This window comes from Meriones unguiculatus, chromosome 1 (genome assembly GCF_030254825.1).
Source record: "Meriones unguiculatus strain TT.TT164.6M chromosome 1, Bangor_MerUng_6.1, whole genome shotgun sequence".
NCBI classification, from domain to species: domain Eukaryota; kingdom Metazoa; phylum Chordata; class Mammalia; order Rodentia; family Muridae; genus Meriones; species Meriones unguiculatus.
The window spans coordinates 143,170,674-143,187,423 of NC_083349.1; the positions used below are offsets into that span (position 1 = coordinate 143,170,674).

Below are 16,750 nucleotides of genomic sequence, written 5' to 3' on the forward strand. Positions count from 1 at the left end.
ACCAGCACAGAAATCTTTTGCTTATTTATTTTTAATATTTATTATTTTGTTTGAAAATGTAAGACCTGGGGTCTCACAGCTCAGGAGTTCAAGATGGTGCCCTTTCCAGAAACTCCCCCAGACCAAGACTCGTTGCAAAAGCAAGAAGTTTATTAACCATTGCACAATGGAGTCACCCTGCCTGTCCGTCTGGTGTTGGGGACAGAACATGTCCTTGAGAACGTGTGGCACCGCAATAGATCTTTCAGGAAGTAGGTGCTCAATAAATACACAGCTGATTCATGAAGAATCCAGAGCTTGGAGCAAGAGAGGCTTCTGGGGCTCAGCTCCATGTCTCCAGTTCCCAGTTTCCTCCTATAACTCCTGGAATGTGTCCTTTGGCTGTGCTAAATATCTCAGATGTATAACCCTAGCTAACTGTCACAGCTGTTAAGGTTCATCAATCAAATTAATTTTTACAGTGTTGAGAATTAAGCTATGATCTTGTAAAAGTCAGGCAATTGGGAGGAGCCAGAAACCAAGCCCTGTTTTTGCTTGCTTTCTTTCTTTCTTTCTTTCTTTCTTTCTTTCTTTCTTTCTTTCTTTCTTTCTTTCTTTCTTCCTTCCTTCCTTCCTTCCTTCCTTCCTTCCTTCCTTTCTTTCTTTCTTTCTTTTTCTTTTTATGATGTATATATTGTTCTGCCTGAATGTGGGCCTCAATGCCAGAAGAGGGCACAAGGTCTCATTATAGAAGCTTGTGAGCCACCATGTGGTTGCTGGGAATTGAACTCAGGACCTCTGGAAGAGGATCCAGTGCTCTTAACCTCAGAGCCATCTCTCTAATGTTTAATTATTTTTTAAATCAAAACTTTTCACTGGTTGCAGTGGTGCATGCCTGCAATCCCAGCACTCTGGGAGGCAGAGGCATACAGAATTCTGTGAGATTGAGGCCAGCCTGTTCTACAAAGTGAGTCCAGGATAGCCAGGCTACACAGAGAAACCCTGTCTTGAAGAACAAAAAATAACCCAAACCCAACCAACCAAACTAAATAAAGAACCCGTTTTTCTTTCTCTTTTTCGTACTTTTTTCTTTTCTTTCTCTTTATTCATTTCTTTCTTTCTCTTTTTCATTTTTCTTCCTTTCTATTTTTTCTCTTTCTTTCTTTCTTTCTTTCTTTGTTTCTTTCTCTCTTTCTTTCTTTCCTTCTTTCTTCCTTTTTCTCTCTTTCTTTCTCTCACATTCTTTCTTCCTTCCTTTCTTTCTATACTATTTCTTCTTTTTTTCCTTCCTGTCTTTCCTTTCTTGCTTTCTTTCTTTTGACAGAATCTCACTGTATAGACCAGGCTGCCCTCAAAATTCTAGAAATGGTTGGCTCTGCCTCCCAAGTGCTGGGATTAAAGCTATGCATCACCAGGCTGGGTCTTATTTAAAAAAAAAATATTTTTTTTGAAACAAGGTCTCACATAGTCCAGACTGTCTCTGAATTCCTGCTCTTCCTGCCTTTCCTTCTGTAGTGCTAGGATAAAGCTATACGCAGCTGTGCTCTTCACGACTCCATTTTATGCTGTGGATAGTGTCACTGATGAATCTGCAGAGTCTGGTATTAATAGGTGGTCAGTACACTAGGGCATTTTGGCTTTCCAGGGAGGAGTTAGGGGAGCCGGGACCACCTAGTTCAGAGTGGAAGAGGAGGATGGGCTGAGCTGAGGGCCGAGGCAAGGACCTGGCAGGGGTGCTCACCCCCTTCCTCCACCCTCTACCTCAACCTTCTGCTTACATCCAGGAAGCTGGAGAGTTCAGTTCGTAGCAGGTCTTTCAAATCCTTCTTGCTCAGTTTACATTTGTCCCCTTCCTTGCCTGAATGGGCATGGAAGACGTTGATGAGGGTCTCCATGGCAGTCTCCAGCTCAGAGCTCATTTCAGCATACACCTACCCACCCCCACCTAAGGGAAGTGAAGTGTCAATCAGGTTCAGGAGCTCTGGGGTCCTCAGAGAAGGGAATCCTCAGGCCTGGCCCTGGTTTCACAGCTCAGACAGCTACAAGATGGGACCCTCCTCTATGTTATCTTTCATTGAGATTTTACAAGGTAGGAGAAACCCTGTCACACCTAAATGCATCCCAGCATTTGGATCCCACCATCACTCCCCTGCCAGAGGGAGTCAGGGATGGTCATGGGGATGAAGCAACAGTAACTGGGCTGTCTTCAGAAGTCTTCAAAAGACACATGCAGTGATTGGCTCCTGGCTGCCTGGGCAGATACTTAGGTTTGGGGGTGGGCTATGGGTGGACACAGGACCAGGCAGGCTTCTAGCTCTATTTTTACCTTCTGGCACTGTCACAGTCAAGCTTTGCTGTGGGTCATAAGTCTCTGATGACCACACAGGGAGAAGTCTGGTACCTTTGGTGAGCTAATGGAGGAGTGGCAGTGATGGGGGGGGGGTTTGGCAAGAGTTGTTGTGGAGGGGAGCCACACTGCTAAGTGACCCTTGCTCTTTAGGCCCAAAGGATTAAGCCCAGGTCCTTTTGGCTGGATAGCCATCTTTCTAGGCCTGGGATTTACTTATTTATAACAGCCTCACATTCTACAGTCATAGCTGTTCTGGAACTAGCTCTGGCTGGCCCTCAACTTTTTTTTTCTTTATTTAAGATTTTATTTATTCTCAATGCTCTATGTGCATGTACATCTGCAGGGCAGAAGAGGGGAGTAGAGGGTTTAAATGGTAATGAGCCACCATGCGGTTGTTGGGAAATGAATTCAGGACTTCTGGAAGAAAAGACAAGCAATCATCCACTGAGCCATCTCTCCAGACTAGGCCCTGAAATTTTGTCAGTTCTGTCTCCATGTCCAAGCCACCCTTGTCTGGCTACCCTCTCTCCTGAGCATTTCATTATGTCTTCTCTGGAGGTATGCTTCCCATGACCTCCTATCCTATTCTTCTTGTCTGTAGAATCATCAGTTAAAATCACATAGGTAGAAGTAGGAGGGAAATGTCTGATGTTTTCCCTTGGAAACAGAGCTTCTAAGGAGGAACCTACCTGAAGGCATTGTCCCCGAAGCTGTCCATTCCTGCCTCAGGCCAGCTCTGTTTCAGTAGCTCCACTGGGAGCAGGATAGGGCTAGTTTGTGTTTGATAAAGGTTGAATGCATGAGGTCATTTGGGCTCCATGGCTGGGTGAGAGCAGAAGAATGGAGAGGTCTATTGAGAAGAGACTACTATGGTAGGGCCCTGAGTCCTTTGGCCGGGGGAGGGTCGTGCTTTTCGCAGCCTCAGGGGCAGCTCAGGTATCTCAGATCAGGATTCCTCATCCTTCCTCAACACTGGGTATACTTGACAATGGGTCCTAATTAGATGACATCCCAACTCTTCAATGGAGCCCTTGTGACTGTCAGTGAACTCCAGTCACAAGAAGTTAGTTGTCACAGAGATGAGGGGAGAGAGAACCCAAGCTGAGCTGATCAAAGGGATAAGGGGTTGTTCAAGGGAGGGATCTGAGTGGCTCTTGTTACCCTTCTAGTCGCCCAGGGGGCCTGGAGTTTGCCTGTAGCCCTCCAGCAGCTTGGAATTTTATGGAGGGGAGGTCCTAGGGGTGAATCCTTAGAAAAACAGAGAGGAAAAACCTAGGGGACAAAGAAGTGGGGGGCAAGCTGAGAAAAAAGGGGGGGGTAGAGAGGAGGTCTTCAGAAGGCAGCGATGGGACAGGGCACACTGCCACAGACCCCCTTCTTGATGCTCTCATACGGCTTATGCTCTGCTGCTCTGAGGATTCCCTGGGCTCGGGTTCTTGAAAGGCAGACCCTGGCTGGAGCATCCTTTCTTATGCTCTCTCTAAAGGATGAGGGCTGTATCCCATCCCTCCCCATACCTAGAGACTGGGGTACCTGGCAGAAGACACAGAGTTCTGTGTGGAAGGACATGGTAGCCTGGAAGCTGCCTGGCGCCTCATTCACCAGTCACCCAGCTCTCTGACCTTCTCTCAGCTCCTCTCACTACTTTGCAAACTTTATTTCCCCTGAATCCGGACACTGCTCTTTCCCTTGGCTGATTGCTCCCAAGCTTTCTAGGCACCACAGTATCTTTTTTTTTCAGGATTCTTGGGGTCCTACTGAGGCCCTGTTTCCTCCATGCTGGCTAAGCCAGGGACGTATCCTAAGCAGGGTAGGGTACTCACGGTTGGCCTTGGCCTGAGGTGGGAGCAGGATCTGAACAGAGGGGCAGGCTGCAAATGTGGCCTCTGGAGAGGTGTGGGGAGACCTGGCTTTAACTGTCCTCCCCTACTGACCCTCCTCGGGAAAGGACAGAGTCATCCAGTGAGAAAGGACACCCAGAGGGCTAGGGACCTGGAGTGGACAGAGGCGCCCTCTGTCTCCAAGGGCAGGCAGGAATGGGCTGCCCTGTGTTTCTTTCTGTTCTTGGTTGCACCCCCTCCCTGAGCCCAGAGGGGAGGAGGTGGGAAGAGAAGTCTTGAGAAGGGTGATGAGGTGAGGGCAGAGCAATGGAAGGGAAGAATTCTGCCCAGGAGTGTCTCTGTGAGGGCTTCTGTCTCGGAACTCAGCTAGGGACTTCACTCAGGGTTCCACTATGGGGACCTCATCCTTGGCTTTCTGAGTGTCCTTGGACTGTAGTGTCTTTTGCTGGGTCTGTTTTCTCAGATGAGGCTTCCCGCTGATGACCTCCTCAAGTCTTTATTTTATTTTTACAAATAGCAGAAGCAGCCCATCTGACACAGACTTGGGAGGGATGGGATGCTATTGTCCCTCCAGAGCAGGCTCTTTCCGGGTCGTACAGTGCTGTTTTGAGCCAGCTAGTGACAGCAGGGGCAGTCCCATGTTTTCGGAATCAGCAGATGCCGGACCTTGATACTTTGGATTTGGTAGTGGCTCTCTCCTTCCCTGGAGTTTTATAAAACTTCAGCCCAGAGGCTCCAGCTCTGCTAGCTGCATCCTATTTCGCTGCTCTGGTGAGTTCCTCTCCCTGATGCAGCAGAGAGCCTGGGGACCTTTTTTATCGACTCCGGGGTTCTCCCTTGTGAGCGGGTTCAGGCAGAGATTCAGGAAGTAGCTTTAGGAGAGCTGGCAGTGTTCCTTGTGGGTGGGAGGACAGAATGAGAGGGATGAGTAGGCAGGCTTCCTCACTCACTGGACCCCTGAGGGCCCTGGCTGAGGGCTTGAGGAATCTGAAGAGTCATTTTCTAGAACCTTGTCAACCACAGGCAGGAGTGGGGAAGACGGGTAGGTTCTTGCACTGAGCATCCCCAGACCCCATTAGCAGAAGTAGGGTGTGGGCTTGAAGTTGGGTCTGGCCCGATTGACCCTGAGCTCAGTTGGGTTTTGCCAACCCTAGGCTTCTCTCCTAGGAACAGTAGCCAGTATGTGGGAGGGCGGGGATGCAACATAAACAGCCATTGGAGACAAGCAGTCTCCTGACCCTAAGAAAGGGAGTGGCAGAAAGAAAGGGCCATTGGAGTAGAGGCCCAACAGGCGATGTCACCACACTCAGAGAAGTATAAAAAAACCCCTTGCAGCACTGGGAGAGACCACTACAGAGATATCGCCGAGACAGACACTCAGACACGAGAGTCAGAAAGAAAGGATTTCTGTAAGTGAGATTCTGTTGTCTGTCCTGGACCCTTTGATCTCTCCCATGTTGACTCTTTCTGGCTGCCACTTCACCGGTTCTTGGATCCCTGACTCTCCTGGCCTGTTTCTTTCTAGGCAGGTCAGTCTGTGAGGACATCAGCTCCTTCTTTGGCATATTGATGGCAGCAGAGCCCCTGACTGAAATGGAGGCGGCCATTGAGACCATAATGGACAGGATATACACTTATGCAGTGATAGAAGACCGGGGTTTGTACCTGACCTTCAAAGAGGTTAAGAAACTGGTCTACCATGAGCTACCTCACATAATCAAGGTTGGTAGAGGTCTCTAGGACTGAGATTTTCTATGTATGCCAGGCAATGACTGCTGGTGTAGGTGGTTCTGTGTTTCCTCAACTCAGGTAAGTGTTTGTGTGTGTGTGTGTGTGTGTGTGTGTGTGTAAAACTAGATGAGTAAAATTGCTGTTTGGCGCAAACGGGAATGTGTGATTATTGGGCTGTGTGCTTCTGTCAAACCATGCTGTGGAGAACTTGAGTCTCCCTGTGCAGGGTGGATATCAGGCAGGTGGAGTTGAGAGGAGGATGGCCAGTCCAGCTGGATGCCCTCCATGGCTGAGCAGGGTGGTGAGTGTTGTCAGCCAGGACCTCCCCGGATGCCCCAGGAAATAAACCACCACCCAGCCGGGAGATCTGTCGAAACAGGAACTCGGTTTATTGAATAAAATGGTCATTTTTATAGGTTTGGGTCAGGAGGCAGAATTAAGGAGATGAGGTAAGATGAGCTAGAGGCAAGGTTAGGTAGTGCAAGGAGTTTGGCCAGTGCCAAAACTCCATGTAACAGTTACCAGGCAGGGTTGATTTTAAGGCAGATATGCTGAATCACTTTTGCCCGGAAGTGGTGCCTCTTAAATCGGAAGCTAAAGACAGGTCTCCAAACTCATCCAGGCTCAGGTAGATGCAACAGGCCTTATCAGCCCACCATGCCTATGTCTCTCTGGTCTTATTTTATCTACATATCACAGGACCTAGAGGTGGATTCCTAGAGATTTACTGACAGTAAGAACTACATAGAGGCTTAACAAAAATAAAACTACAAGTCAGGCATGGTGGTGCTTGCGTGTGCACCTGTAATCCCAGCACTCGGGAGGCTGAGGCAGAGGGATCTGGAATTTGAAGCCAGTTTAGGGAGACCCTTTCTCCAACACTCCCTGAAGTCACAGTGTACTCTGTCCTCAGTGTTCCTGGGTCTGTGAGGATCCTCTGTAGCTACCATCCACTTTCTGTGAGCCCTCCCTCTGGAAGGGGCTCCTTCCACAGAGGTGAGTAGGGAATCTAACATTGACTCTGAGCTTGTGTGCTGTCGTAGTTTGATAACAGTTTATTTGACCTCATTTATGCAGATTCACAGGTGCATCCAAGTGTGTGAACATGGCTGTGTGTGGCGGTGCACACCTTCAATCCTAGCACTCAGGAAGCAGAGCCAGGTAGATCTCTGAATTTGAGGCCAGCCTGGTCTATAGAGCCAGTTCCGGGCAGCTAGGGATACACAGAGTATCCCTGTTTTGAAAAACAACAGAAAAGAGTGTGATTTTTTTTTTCTCGGCAAGACAGGGTTTCTTTGTGTAACCTTGGCTTTGTAGACCAAGCCGGCCTCAAACTCATAAAATGAACTGTCTCCCTGAGTGTTGAGATTAAATGTGTGCACCAGCATGCCTGGATGAATTTTTTATTTTTTATTTTTTATTTTTAGACAGGATATGACTATATAGTCCTTGCTGACCTGGAACCTGCTATGTAGTCCAGGCTGGTCTATCCTGCCACAGTTTTTCAAATTTTGGGACTGTGATACCCTACCCAACTCCTAGATTTTCTTTTTCTTTTCTTCTTTTCTTTTTTTTTCTTTCTTTCATTCACTCTTTCTTTCTTCTTTCTCTTCCTTTTTCTTTCTCTTTCTTTCTTCTATGTTTTCTTTGTTTGTTTCTTTTTTTCTTTCTTGTCTCATGAAGGTAAGGGTGGCCTCAAACTCCTGCTTCTCCTAATTCTACTTCACAAGGGCTGAGATTACAGGTGTGTGCCTTTAGACCCAGCATGACTATATATTATCTTGTTTTCCATTTTCAGTGTATGTGAATGGGTGTTTTGTATGGTACAGGTCCGTGTGCTCCATGTGTATGCTTGTTGCCCATGGGAAGCAGTAGAGGACATCAGCTCGTGTGCAATTAGAGTTACAGGTGGTTGTGAAAAGTCATATGGGTAGTGAGAATTGAAGCTGAGTCTTGCTGGGTATCTTAGCACATTCATGCCTTTAATACTGGTGGATGCAGACAGATCTCTGAGTTCAAGCCCAGCCTGTTCTACAGAGTGAGTACCAGGACAGCCAAGACTATGTAGAGAAACCTTGCCTCAAAAAACAAAACAAAGCAAAACAAAACAAAGCATGTAGTTTAAGGTAGCCTTGAAGTCTTTGTAGTCTCCTGTTTTGGCCTCCTGGGTGTTAGTCAGGATTCAGACACAAGTGTCTTGGCTTCCCCAGGACCTTCAGTCTCTTGACTGCTCTGTTTTCCTTTCCTTCCATCAACTTCATCTCCTCATGGATCTTCTTGTTTAGTTTGCCTTGTGAGACACATCATTCTAATCCTGCTTACAAACCTGCTGATTCTGTCTCTTTGCTGTTGTCAGGCTGGGGCCGCCTACCCTCAAATTTCTGTCTAGATTTACCACCTGCATCAGGTAGGTCCAGCATGAGCCTAATTTCCAGAAGTGGTGAAGAGGACTCAGGAGACAGATCTCATCAAGCAAAATAGCAAGAGGTTTATTTTAACCATTGCACAATGGGGTCACCCCTGCTGGTCAGCAAGGAGTGGCACTGGGAGACAAAGGCTTTGGGTTTTTAAAGGACAAGGTGCAGGAATTTTCAGTGGTTGCAGTCCTGGCAATTCTGGATTGGATGAGGTATTTAACTTCTAAAATAATTGGTTGGTTCTGGGCGCCCTTAGGTCCTTGCAGCCCTGTCTTAAATATCTGGGGAATATCTGATCTTCAAGTCAGTTTGGAATTTCCTGCCATATGAGATATAGCTGCAGTTAAAGGTGGGAGAGTGATTAACTCATCCCGTGTCTGTTCTGAGTAGTGGGGGCTACAGGCTTAGGATCAAAGTTCAAGAGCTATTCAGAAGTAGGATTGGGGCCATTTGGCCCAGTTTCCAAACAAAGTTTATCTCACAGGTGCTGGCTGGTTATTTTCTCTCCACTTAGTAGAGATCTCTGCTTGTTCTCGTCCTTATCTGTGCTCTCACAGGTGGTCAGTGTCAGGAACTTTGACATTCCTCTGTTCTCTGGGGGAGCACTAAGAGGCTTTAATTAACATGGGCCTAACAATTAAAAATGTAAGTTATAAGGCAATTAAAGAAACATAGGTTACATGGTTAGTCTGATTCTTTCACACGTGCACCCGGAGAGCTGAGGCTATCTAGAGGGACATGCACAGACTGGTTTTCTTGTTTCACTCCAAATCTATAACCATAAACTCCAAGAAACCCTTGGCAATGTTATGGAGTTGTGTATTTCCCTGTGAAATAGGTTGCCGTTTTTCCTTCCTCAGATGCCTCTTTCCACATTACTTTCCCAGTCACTGAGAAGTTGACTCACTGAGGAATTAAGTCATCAAGAAGGTTTTATGTGCGTCCCCCATCCCCAAATCGTCTACCTACCGGGTCAGCATCTACTCTGTCTTCCTTTCTGTCCTCACAGATGATGTCATCCTTCTAAAACCAGCATCTCACCCCTCTCACCTCCTTAGAACACCTTTTCCTGCAGTGATTTCTTTTTTCCTCTACACTGTCAGATTTTCCTTCTTCTGGATCATCTGTATTAGGTTGCCCTGTGCTGGAACTCATAACACAATCAGCTTAGGCATCCATCCCTGGGCCCTTTCTCTTTTCTACCCCCAGTTCAAAATGCTTGTATCTGTTAAGAGCAGGCATCCTGCAATAGGCTCACACACTCAATCTTAGAGCAATGTTCTTGGTAGTTTTAATCTTTTTGAGCAAAAATGCTTAGTCTGCCCATTGTATCCTCTCATGGGGTCACTTTCCCTGGGCACACAGAATCCTTGCTCTTCTTGTACTGTATCCTTTGAGTGGCTCATGCTTGCCACAACTTGTTGCAGAATGTCAGTCAGGTCTGAGAAACTTCAAGATGTCCTTTCCAATGCCAAAAGCACAGAAAGCTTTTGCTTATTTATTTTTAATATTTATTATTTTATTTGAAGATGTAATACCTGGGGTCTCACAGCTCAGGAGTTCACGATGGTGCCCTTTCCAGAAAGTCCCCCTGACCAGGACTCGTTGTAAAAGCAAGACGTTTATTAACAATTGCACAATGGGGTCACCCCTGCCTGTCAGCAAAGAGTGGCACCAGGAGACAAAGGCCTTTAGGTTTTTAAAAGAAAAATTGTGGGAAATTTGAAGTTGCAGTTTTGGCAACTTAGGATTGGATGAGGAAGCTATAAAATAAGATAATTAGTTAGTCTTAGGTGCTCAAGCTTGGCCAGTCCTGCCAAGTGTAGATGCAGCTGCAATTTAAGGTGGGAGTAGTTAGCTCATCCTTGAAGATTAGGGGCTACAGACTTTTGGCTGGAGGTCAATAGCTACTCAGAAAAAGTCTAGGTTCATTGCTAAGAAACATTATCTCAAAGACAAGGGTCTAGTCCTTCTTTTGCTGAGTGAAGGTCATTGTTTGCTTGGCTTTTTTTATATCTGTCCTCACAGATAGGGTCACATTCCTTAACTCTCTGGAAAGGTACTAAGAGGCTTTAGCTTAACCTGGACCTAAAACTCAAAACTATAGGCTTTAGAAGACATATAGGTTACAAAGTTAGCCTAACCCTTTCAATATGTATATGTGTTTTGCCTGTATGCATGTCTGTGCCATGCTGGTCGGGGACAGAAAAAAAAGACATCAGATCCCTGGAACAAGAGTTACAGACAGTTGTGACCTGCCATGTGTGTCCTGGGAACTGAATCTGGGTCCTCTGGAAGAGCTGCCAGTGCTCTTAAACCTCTCAGTCATCCCTCCAGCCCCTTTTTCGTTTTTTGTTTTTATGTTTCATTTTTTGAGACAGCGCTTCCCTGTTTGTCCCAGGCTGGCCTTGAACTTGAGATCTTCCTGCCTTTTCCTCCCTAGTGTTGGGAGTACAGGGAGTCATGGTGCACCACACTTACATCTTTTTCTTTCTCTCTGTCTGTCTTTTAAAACAGGATCTCTCTATGCAGCCCTCGCGGTCCTGGACTTATGAACCATCCATCTCCCATGTCATCAGCCCTTAAAATATAATTTTTTTTACACACTTCCCTGCTGTCCATTACTGTGCGTTTTCTCAGTGAAAAACAGGCTGACCTCCAACTCACAGCTATCTTCCTGCTTCAGCCTCCTAAATGCTGTGATTATAAGAGCATTACAACCCATTTGGGTTTACTTAAATTCTTATTTTTCAGAAATTTACTGAACAGTTTCACACATTTACTTTTGCAAGAAGAACTTGTATTTTAAAAAATTAATTATTTAATTATGTTTTTAAAAAAAATGTTTTAAATTTCAGTTTATTTACTATATATCTCAAGTGTGCCCCCTCCTTCCCTTTCTTCTGGTCTCTCCCTTCCCTTCTCTCCTTCCACACAGAAAAGAAGAGCCCACACTATACCAAGTTTTTACATATTAATTATTGTTTTGTGCGTATGGTAGTAGAGATTGAAGCCAGTGCCTCATTCTTGTTAGGCTATCCAGGGCTGAATCATATCCCTACCCTTTTTAAAAATTTTGAAACAGACTTTCATTAAATATCCCTGTAGGGCTTGAGGCGGATCCTCCTGCTTCAGTCTCTTAGGCAGTTAAGATTTCTGTTCTGCACTACCAGGCCAAGCTCATTTCTAATGATTTCGCTTGTTTGTTTGTTTGTTTGTGGAGGGTGCAGGGTGCAGGCAGAGGAGAAAGATACAGAGCAGTAGCTAAGAATGGAAGCCCCGATTTAGAGAACCTTGTCTGAATGGTTAAGAGCACCAGCTGCCCTTCCAGAAGAGCAGGATTTAGTTCTGTTGCTTCATGATGGCTCATCACTCTCTACATGCCAGGTTGAGGGAATCTTCACTCTCTTTTGGTCTCAGCAGGCACCAGGCCCATACATGGTGCAAAATAGCCATACATAAAGGGTTAAATAAAATAATCAAAAGAGAAAAAGAAGCCTACACTCCAATACCGGTTCTAGCTGTTCTGGTAGTCTGTGCTTGGCACCAGTCCCGGGTCTCCCGAGGTTTAAATTTCAACTGTGAGGCAGACTTGTTATGCCTTTCCTGTTGGACTGTTGGTCTATTATTCAGCCTCTATTTACTGAAGACCTACTGTCTTTTCGTGTCTTGGTGAACAAACTTCAGCTGGGTACTGGACACTGAAAGTATAGTGTTGGACAAGGTCCTTGAGCCACTGTCATTCTAGTGGATCTTGAGGATCAAATGATATAAAACATAATGTAATATCACAATGCCTGGAATCAAGGACCTAAGAGTGGTTGGTTGTCCTGCCACTCTTCCCTTCTGTTGCTTGAGGAAGTATTGTCCAATGACTGAGCTTATGACTCTGTTAAGAAAACCCTTCTAAGAATTTGCTTCATGTCACCCAGAGATCTGTTTGGCTGGATTTGCCTTTGTCCAAATGTTGAGTCAAATGCGGGCTGGAGAGATGGCTTAGTGATTATGCACAGTGCTCTTGCAAAGGATCCAGGTTCAGTTGCCAGCACCTATATGGCAGCTCACAGCCACCTCTAAGTCCTGTCCAGATACCGTCCTCTCTGATCTCTGGGCACCAGGCATGTATGTGGTGCATGTATATACCACATGTTGGCAATATGCTCATACATATGAAATAAAATGAGCACATCTAAGAAACAAAACAGCCTCCCCACAGATCCCCCAGTGTTGAGAGTCAGGTGCCTGTGAGGTGTCCTGTCATCTGACACCCACCAACTGTTCAGCAACGATGTTTATGTTGTGATTGTTTATCTGGCAACAAATCCTTTCATCATGGAGGCAGGCTTCCAGAATCCATGGGTTTCATAGCCACGAGACACTCTGTCAAGAGCGGCCTAGAGAACCAGATAACCTGGTACTTTTGCTGTTCTCCTGACCTGCCGGCTGGTGACTGAATTGAGAAGAGGTTAGGATGCTGCAGCTGAGTAGCCGTGACCATAGTGCCTTGTAAAGGAGGACGGTAGTTCACCCTCAGCCACAGTGTGTGCTGCTGTCCCTTGGATATGGGACTTCCAGGAAGTGGGACCATAACCTCATCCTTCAGACCAGGGGCAGCTGTCAGTGCTTCTGAGGGAATGCTCCTGACAGTCCTTTCCTCTCTCCCTGCCTCAAGAGCCATAGTTCTCATCCTTCCTTTTTACCTCTTAGTATGTGAAGTCTCTAGATGAGAAGATGAAGAGCTTTGATGTGAACCAGGACTCGGAGCTGAATTTCAATGAGTACTGGAGACTGATCGGGGAATTTGCAAAGGAAATCGAGAAGGAGAAGGTCCTGGAGATCCAGAAGAAGTAAAGCCTGCTTGTCTGGATGGGGGTCAGCAGGGTCTGCTGGGCTTGGGCATGCAGAATTTCCTTCTCTCCAAATAAAGCTTCCTCCTTGAAACACAGATGTTTAATTTTCATACACTACTCTGATTTCTTTTCTTGAGATCCAGGGATGAGAAAGCTCTGCCTTTACCTGAGGTGAAAACATGAACAAGGAATGTGGTTCATCTTCAGATATCTATACCATGTAGTAATATGTGATTTTTTTTCCCTCCTCTGGAATTGAGGACAGAACATGTCCTTGAGAACGTGTGGCAAAGCAATATTTCTTTCACTAAGTAGGTGCTGAATAAATACACAGTTGATGCGTGAAAAATCCAGAGCTTGGAGGCAAGAGAGGCTTCTGGGGCTCAGCTCCATGTCTCCATTTCCCAGTTTCCTCCTATAACTCCTGGAATGTGTCTTTTGGCTGGTAATGATAACAAACATGCTAAATATCTCACCTGTTTTACCCTAGCTAACTGTCATAGGTGTCTAGGTTCATCAATGAAATTAATTTTTACAGTGTTGAGGATTAACCTATGATCTTGTAAAAGTCAGGCAATTGGGAGGAGCCACACCCCAAGTTCTCTTTTTGGTTTCTTTCTTTCTTTCTTTCTTTCTTTCTTTCTTTCTTTCTTTCTTTCTTTCTTTCTTTCTTTCTTCATTTTTTTAGATTTATTATGTGTATAGTGTTCTGCCTGAATGCCAGAACAGGGCACCAGATCTCATTATAGAAGCTTGTGAGCCACGATCTGGTTGCTGCGAATTGAACTCAGGACCTCTGGAAGAGGAGCCAGTGCTCTTAACCTCGGAGACATCTCTGTAGTATTTAATTATTTTTTAATTTAAAACTTTTCGCCTGTCTCCGTGGTTCATGCGGGCAATACCAGCACTGTGGGAGACAGAGGCAGGCATATCTCTGTGAATTTTAGACCAGCCTGGTCTACAAAATGAGTCCAGGACAGCCAAGGCTTCACAGAGAAACCATTTCTTGAAGAACAAACAAAACAAACCAACCAATCACACAAAAGAGCCCTTTTTCCTTTCTTCTTTCTTTCCTTTTTCTCTTTCTTTCTCTCTTTTTTCCTTTCTTCCTTTCTCTCTCTCTTTCTTTCTCTCTCTCTTTCTTTTCTTCCTTTCTTTACTATTCCTTCCTTCCTTCCTTCCTTCCTTCCTTCCTTCCTTCTTTCCTTTCTTTCTTTCTTTCTTTCTTTCTTTCTTTCTTTCTTTCTTTCTTTCTTTTTTCTTACTTTTCTTGAGACAGAGTCTCACTATATAGACCAGGTAAGCCTCAAAATTCAAGAAATGGTTCTGCCTCCCAAATGCTGGGATTAAAGGCATGCATCAACATGCTGGGCCTCAATAAAAAAAAAAAAAAAACTTTTTTATGAAACAAGGTCTCACATAGTCCAGGCTGGCTCTGAATTTCTGCTCCTCCTGCCTTTCCTTCTGTAGTGCTAGGATAAAGCTGTATGCCCCTGTGCTCTTCATGACTCCATTTTATGCTGTGGGTAGTGTCACTGATGAATCTGCAGAGTCTGGTATTAATAGGTGGTCAGTACACTAGGGCATTTTGGCTTTCCAGGGAGGAGTTAGGGGAGCCTGGACAACCTAGTTCAGACTGGAAGAGGAGGATGGGCTGAGCTGAGGGCTGAGGCAGGGACCTGGCAGGGGTGCTCACCCCCTTCCTTCACCCTCTACCTCAACACTCTGCTTACATCCAGGAAGCCAGAGTGTTCATTTTCTAGCAGGACTTTCAACTCCATCTTGCTCAGTTTATATTTGTCCCCTTCCTTGCCCGAATGGGCATGGAAGACGTTGATGAGGGTCTCCATGGCAGTCTCCAGCTCACAGCCCATTTCAGCACACAGCTACCCACCCCCACATAAGGGAAGTTAAGTGTCAATCAGGTTCAGGAGCTCTAGGGTCCTCAGAGAAGGGAATCCTCAGGCCTGGCCCTGGTTTCCCAGCTCAGACAGCTACAAGATGGGACACTCCTCTATGTTATCTTTCATTGAGATTTTGTGATGTGGGAGAATCCCTCTCACACCTAAGTCTAGTCCAGCATTCTGGATCCCGCCATCACTTACCAGCCAGAGGGAGTCAGGGATGGTCATGGAGATGAAGCAACAGGAACTGGGCTGTCTTCAGAAGTCTTCAAAAGACACATGCAGTGACTGGCTCCTGGCTGCCTGGGCAGATACTTAGGGTTGGGGGTGGGCTATGGGTGGACACAGGACCAGGCAGGCTTCTAGCTCTATTTTTACCTTCTGGCACTGTCACAGTCAAGTTTTGCTGTGGGTAGTAAGTCTCTGATGCCCACAGAGGGAGAAGTCTGGTGTCTCTGGTGAGCTGATGGAGGAGTAGCGGTGATGGGGTGTGGCGTTCACAAGAGTTGGTGTTGAGGGGAGCCACACTGCTAAGAGACCCTTGCTTTTTAGGTAGAAAGCATTAAGCCCAGATCCTTTAGGCTGGATCTCCATCTTTCTGGGCCTGGGATTTACTTATTCATAGCAGCCTCACATTCTACAGCCATAGCTGTCCTGGAACTATCTCTGGTTGGTCCTCAAGTTTTTTTTTTTTATTATTAAGATTTTATTTATTCTCAATGCTCTATGTGCATGGACATCTGCAGGCCAGAAGAGGAGAGTAGAGGGTATAGATGGTAATGAGCCACCCTGTGGTTGCTGGGAATTGAACTCAGGACTTCTGAAAGAACAGACAGAGCTCTTAACAAAGCAGCCATCTCTCCAGTCCAGGCCCTCAACTTTTGCCAGTTTTGTCTCCATATCCAAGCCACCCTGCCTGGCTCCCCTCTCTTCCCAGCATTTCATTATGGCTTCTCTGGGGGTATGCTTACCATGACCTTCTCCTATTCTATTCCTCTTGTCTGCAGAATCATTTGTTTTCCTCACATAGGTAGAAGCCAGAGGAAAATGTCTGAGGTTTTCCCTTGGAAACAGAGCTTCTAAGAAGGAACCTACGTGTAGGCATTGCCCCTGAAGCTGTCTATTCCTGCCTCAGGCCAGCTCTGTTTCAGTAGCTCCAGTGGGAGCTGGATAGGGTTGGAATGTGTCCTTTTGTTGGTAATGATAACAAATGTGCTAAATATCTCACCTGTATAACCTAGCTAACTGTCACATGTGTTAAGGTTCATCAATCAAATTAATTTTTACAGTGTTGAGGATTAACCTATGATCTTGTAAAGTCAGGCAATTGGGAGTAGTCAGAAACCAAGCCCTGTTTTCTTTCTTTCTTTCTCTCTCTCTCTTTCTTTCTCTCTCTCTTTATTTCTTTTTTCCTTTCTTTCTTTTTTTATATTTATGATATATATATATATATATATATATATAGTTCTGCCTGAATGTATGCCTGAATGCCAGAAGAGGACACCAGGTCTCAGTATAGAAGCTTGTGAGCCACCATGTGGTTGCTGGGAATTGAACTCAGGACCTCTGGAAGAGGAGCCAGTGCTTTTAACCTCTGAACCATCTCTCCAATGTTTAATTATTTTTTAATTCAAAACTTTTCGCTGCTTTCATTGGTGCATGCCTTTAATCCTAGCAC

General features: G+C 45.6%; 1 protein-coding gene across 1 annotated transcript; it reads left to right on the forward strand.

Moving 5' to 3' along the window:
* The first annotated feature begins 5,510 nt into the window (after positions 1-5,510).
* LOC110541454 (protein S100-A13-like) lies at positions 5,511-13,263 on the forward strand. Its single transcript, XM_021628199.2, has 3 exons — positions 5,511-5,579; positions 5,696-5,892; positions 13,026-13,263. The coding sequence occupies exons 2-3, from the start codon at positions 5,740-5,742 to the stop codon at positions 13,167-13,169; spliced, it is 297 nt and encodes a 98-aa protein (XP_021483874.1). The 5' UTR covers positions 5,511-5,579; positions 5,696-5,739; the 3' UTR covers positions 13,170-13,263.
* Positions 13,264-16,750: the final 3,487 nt, after the last annotated feature.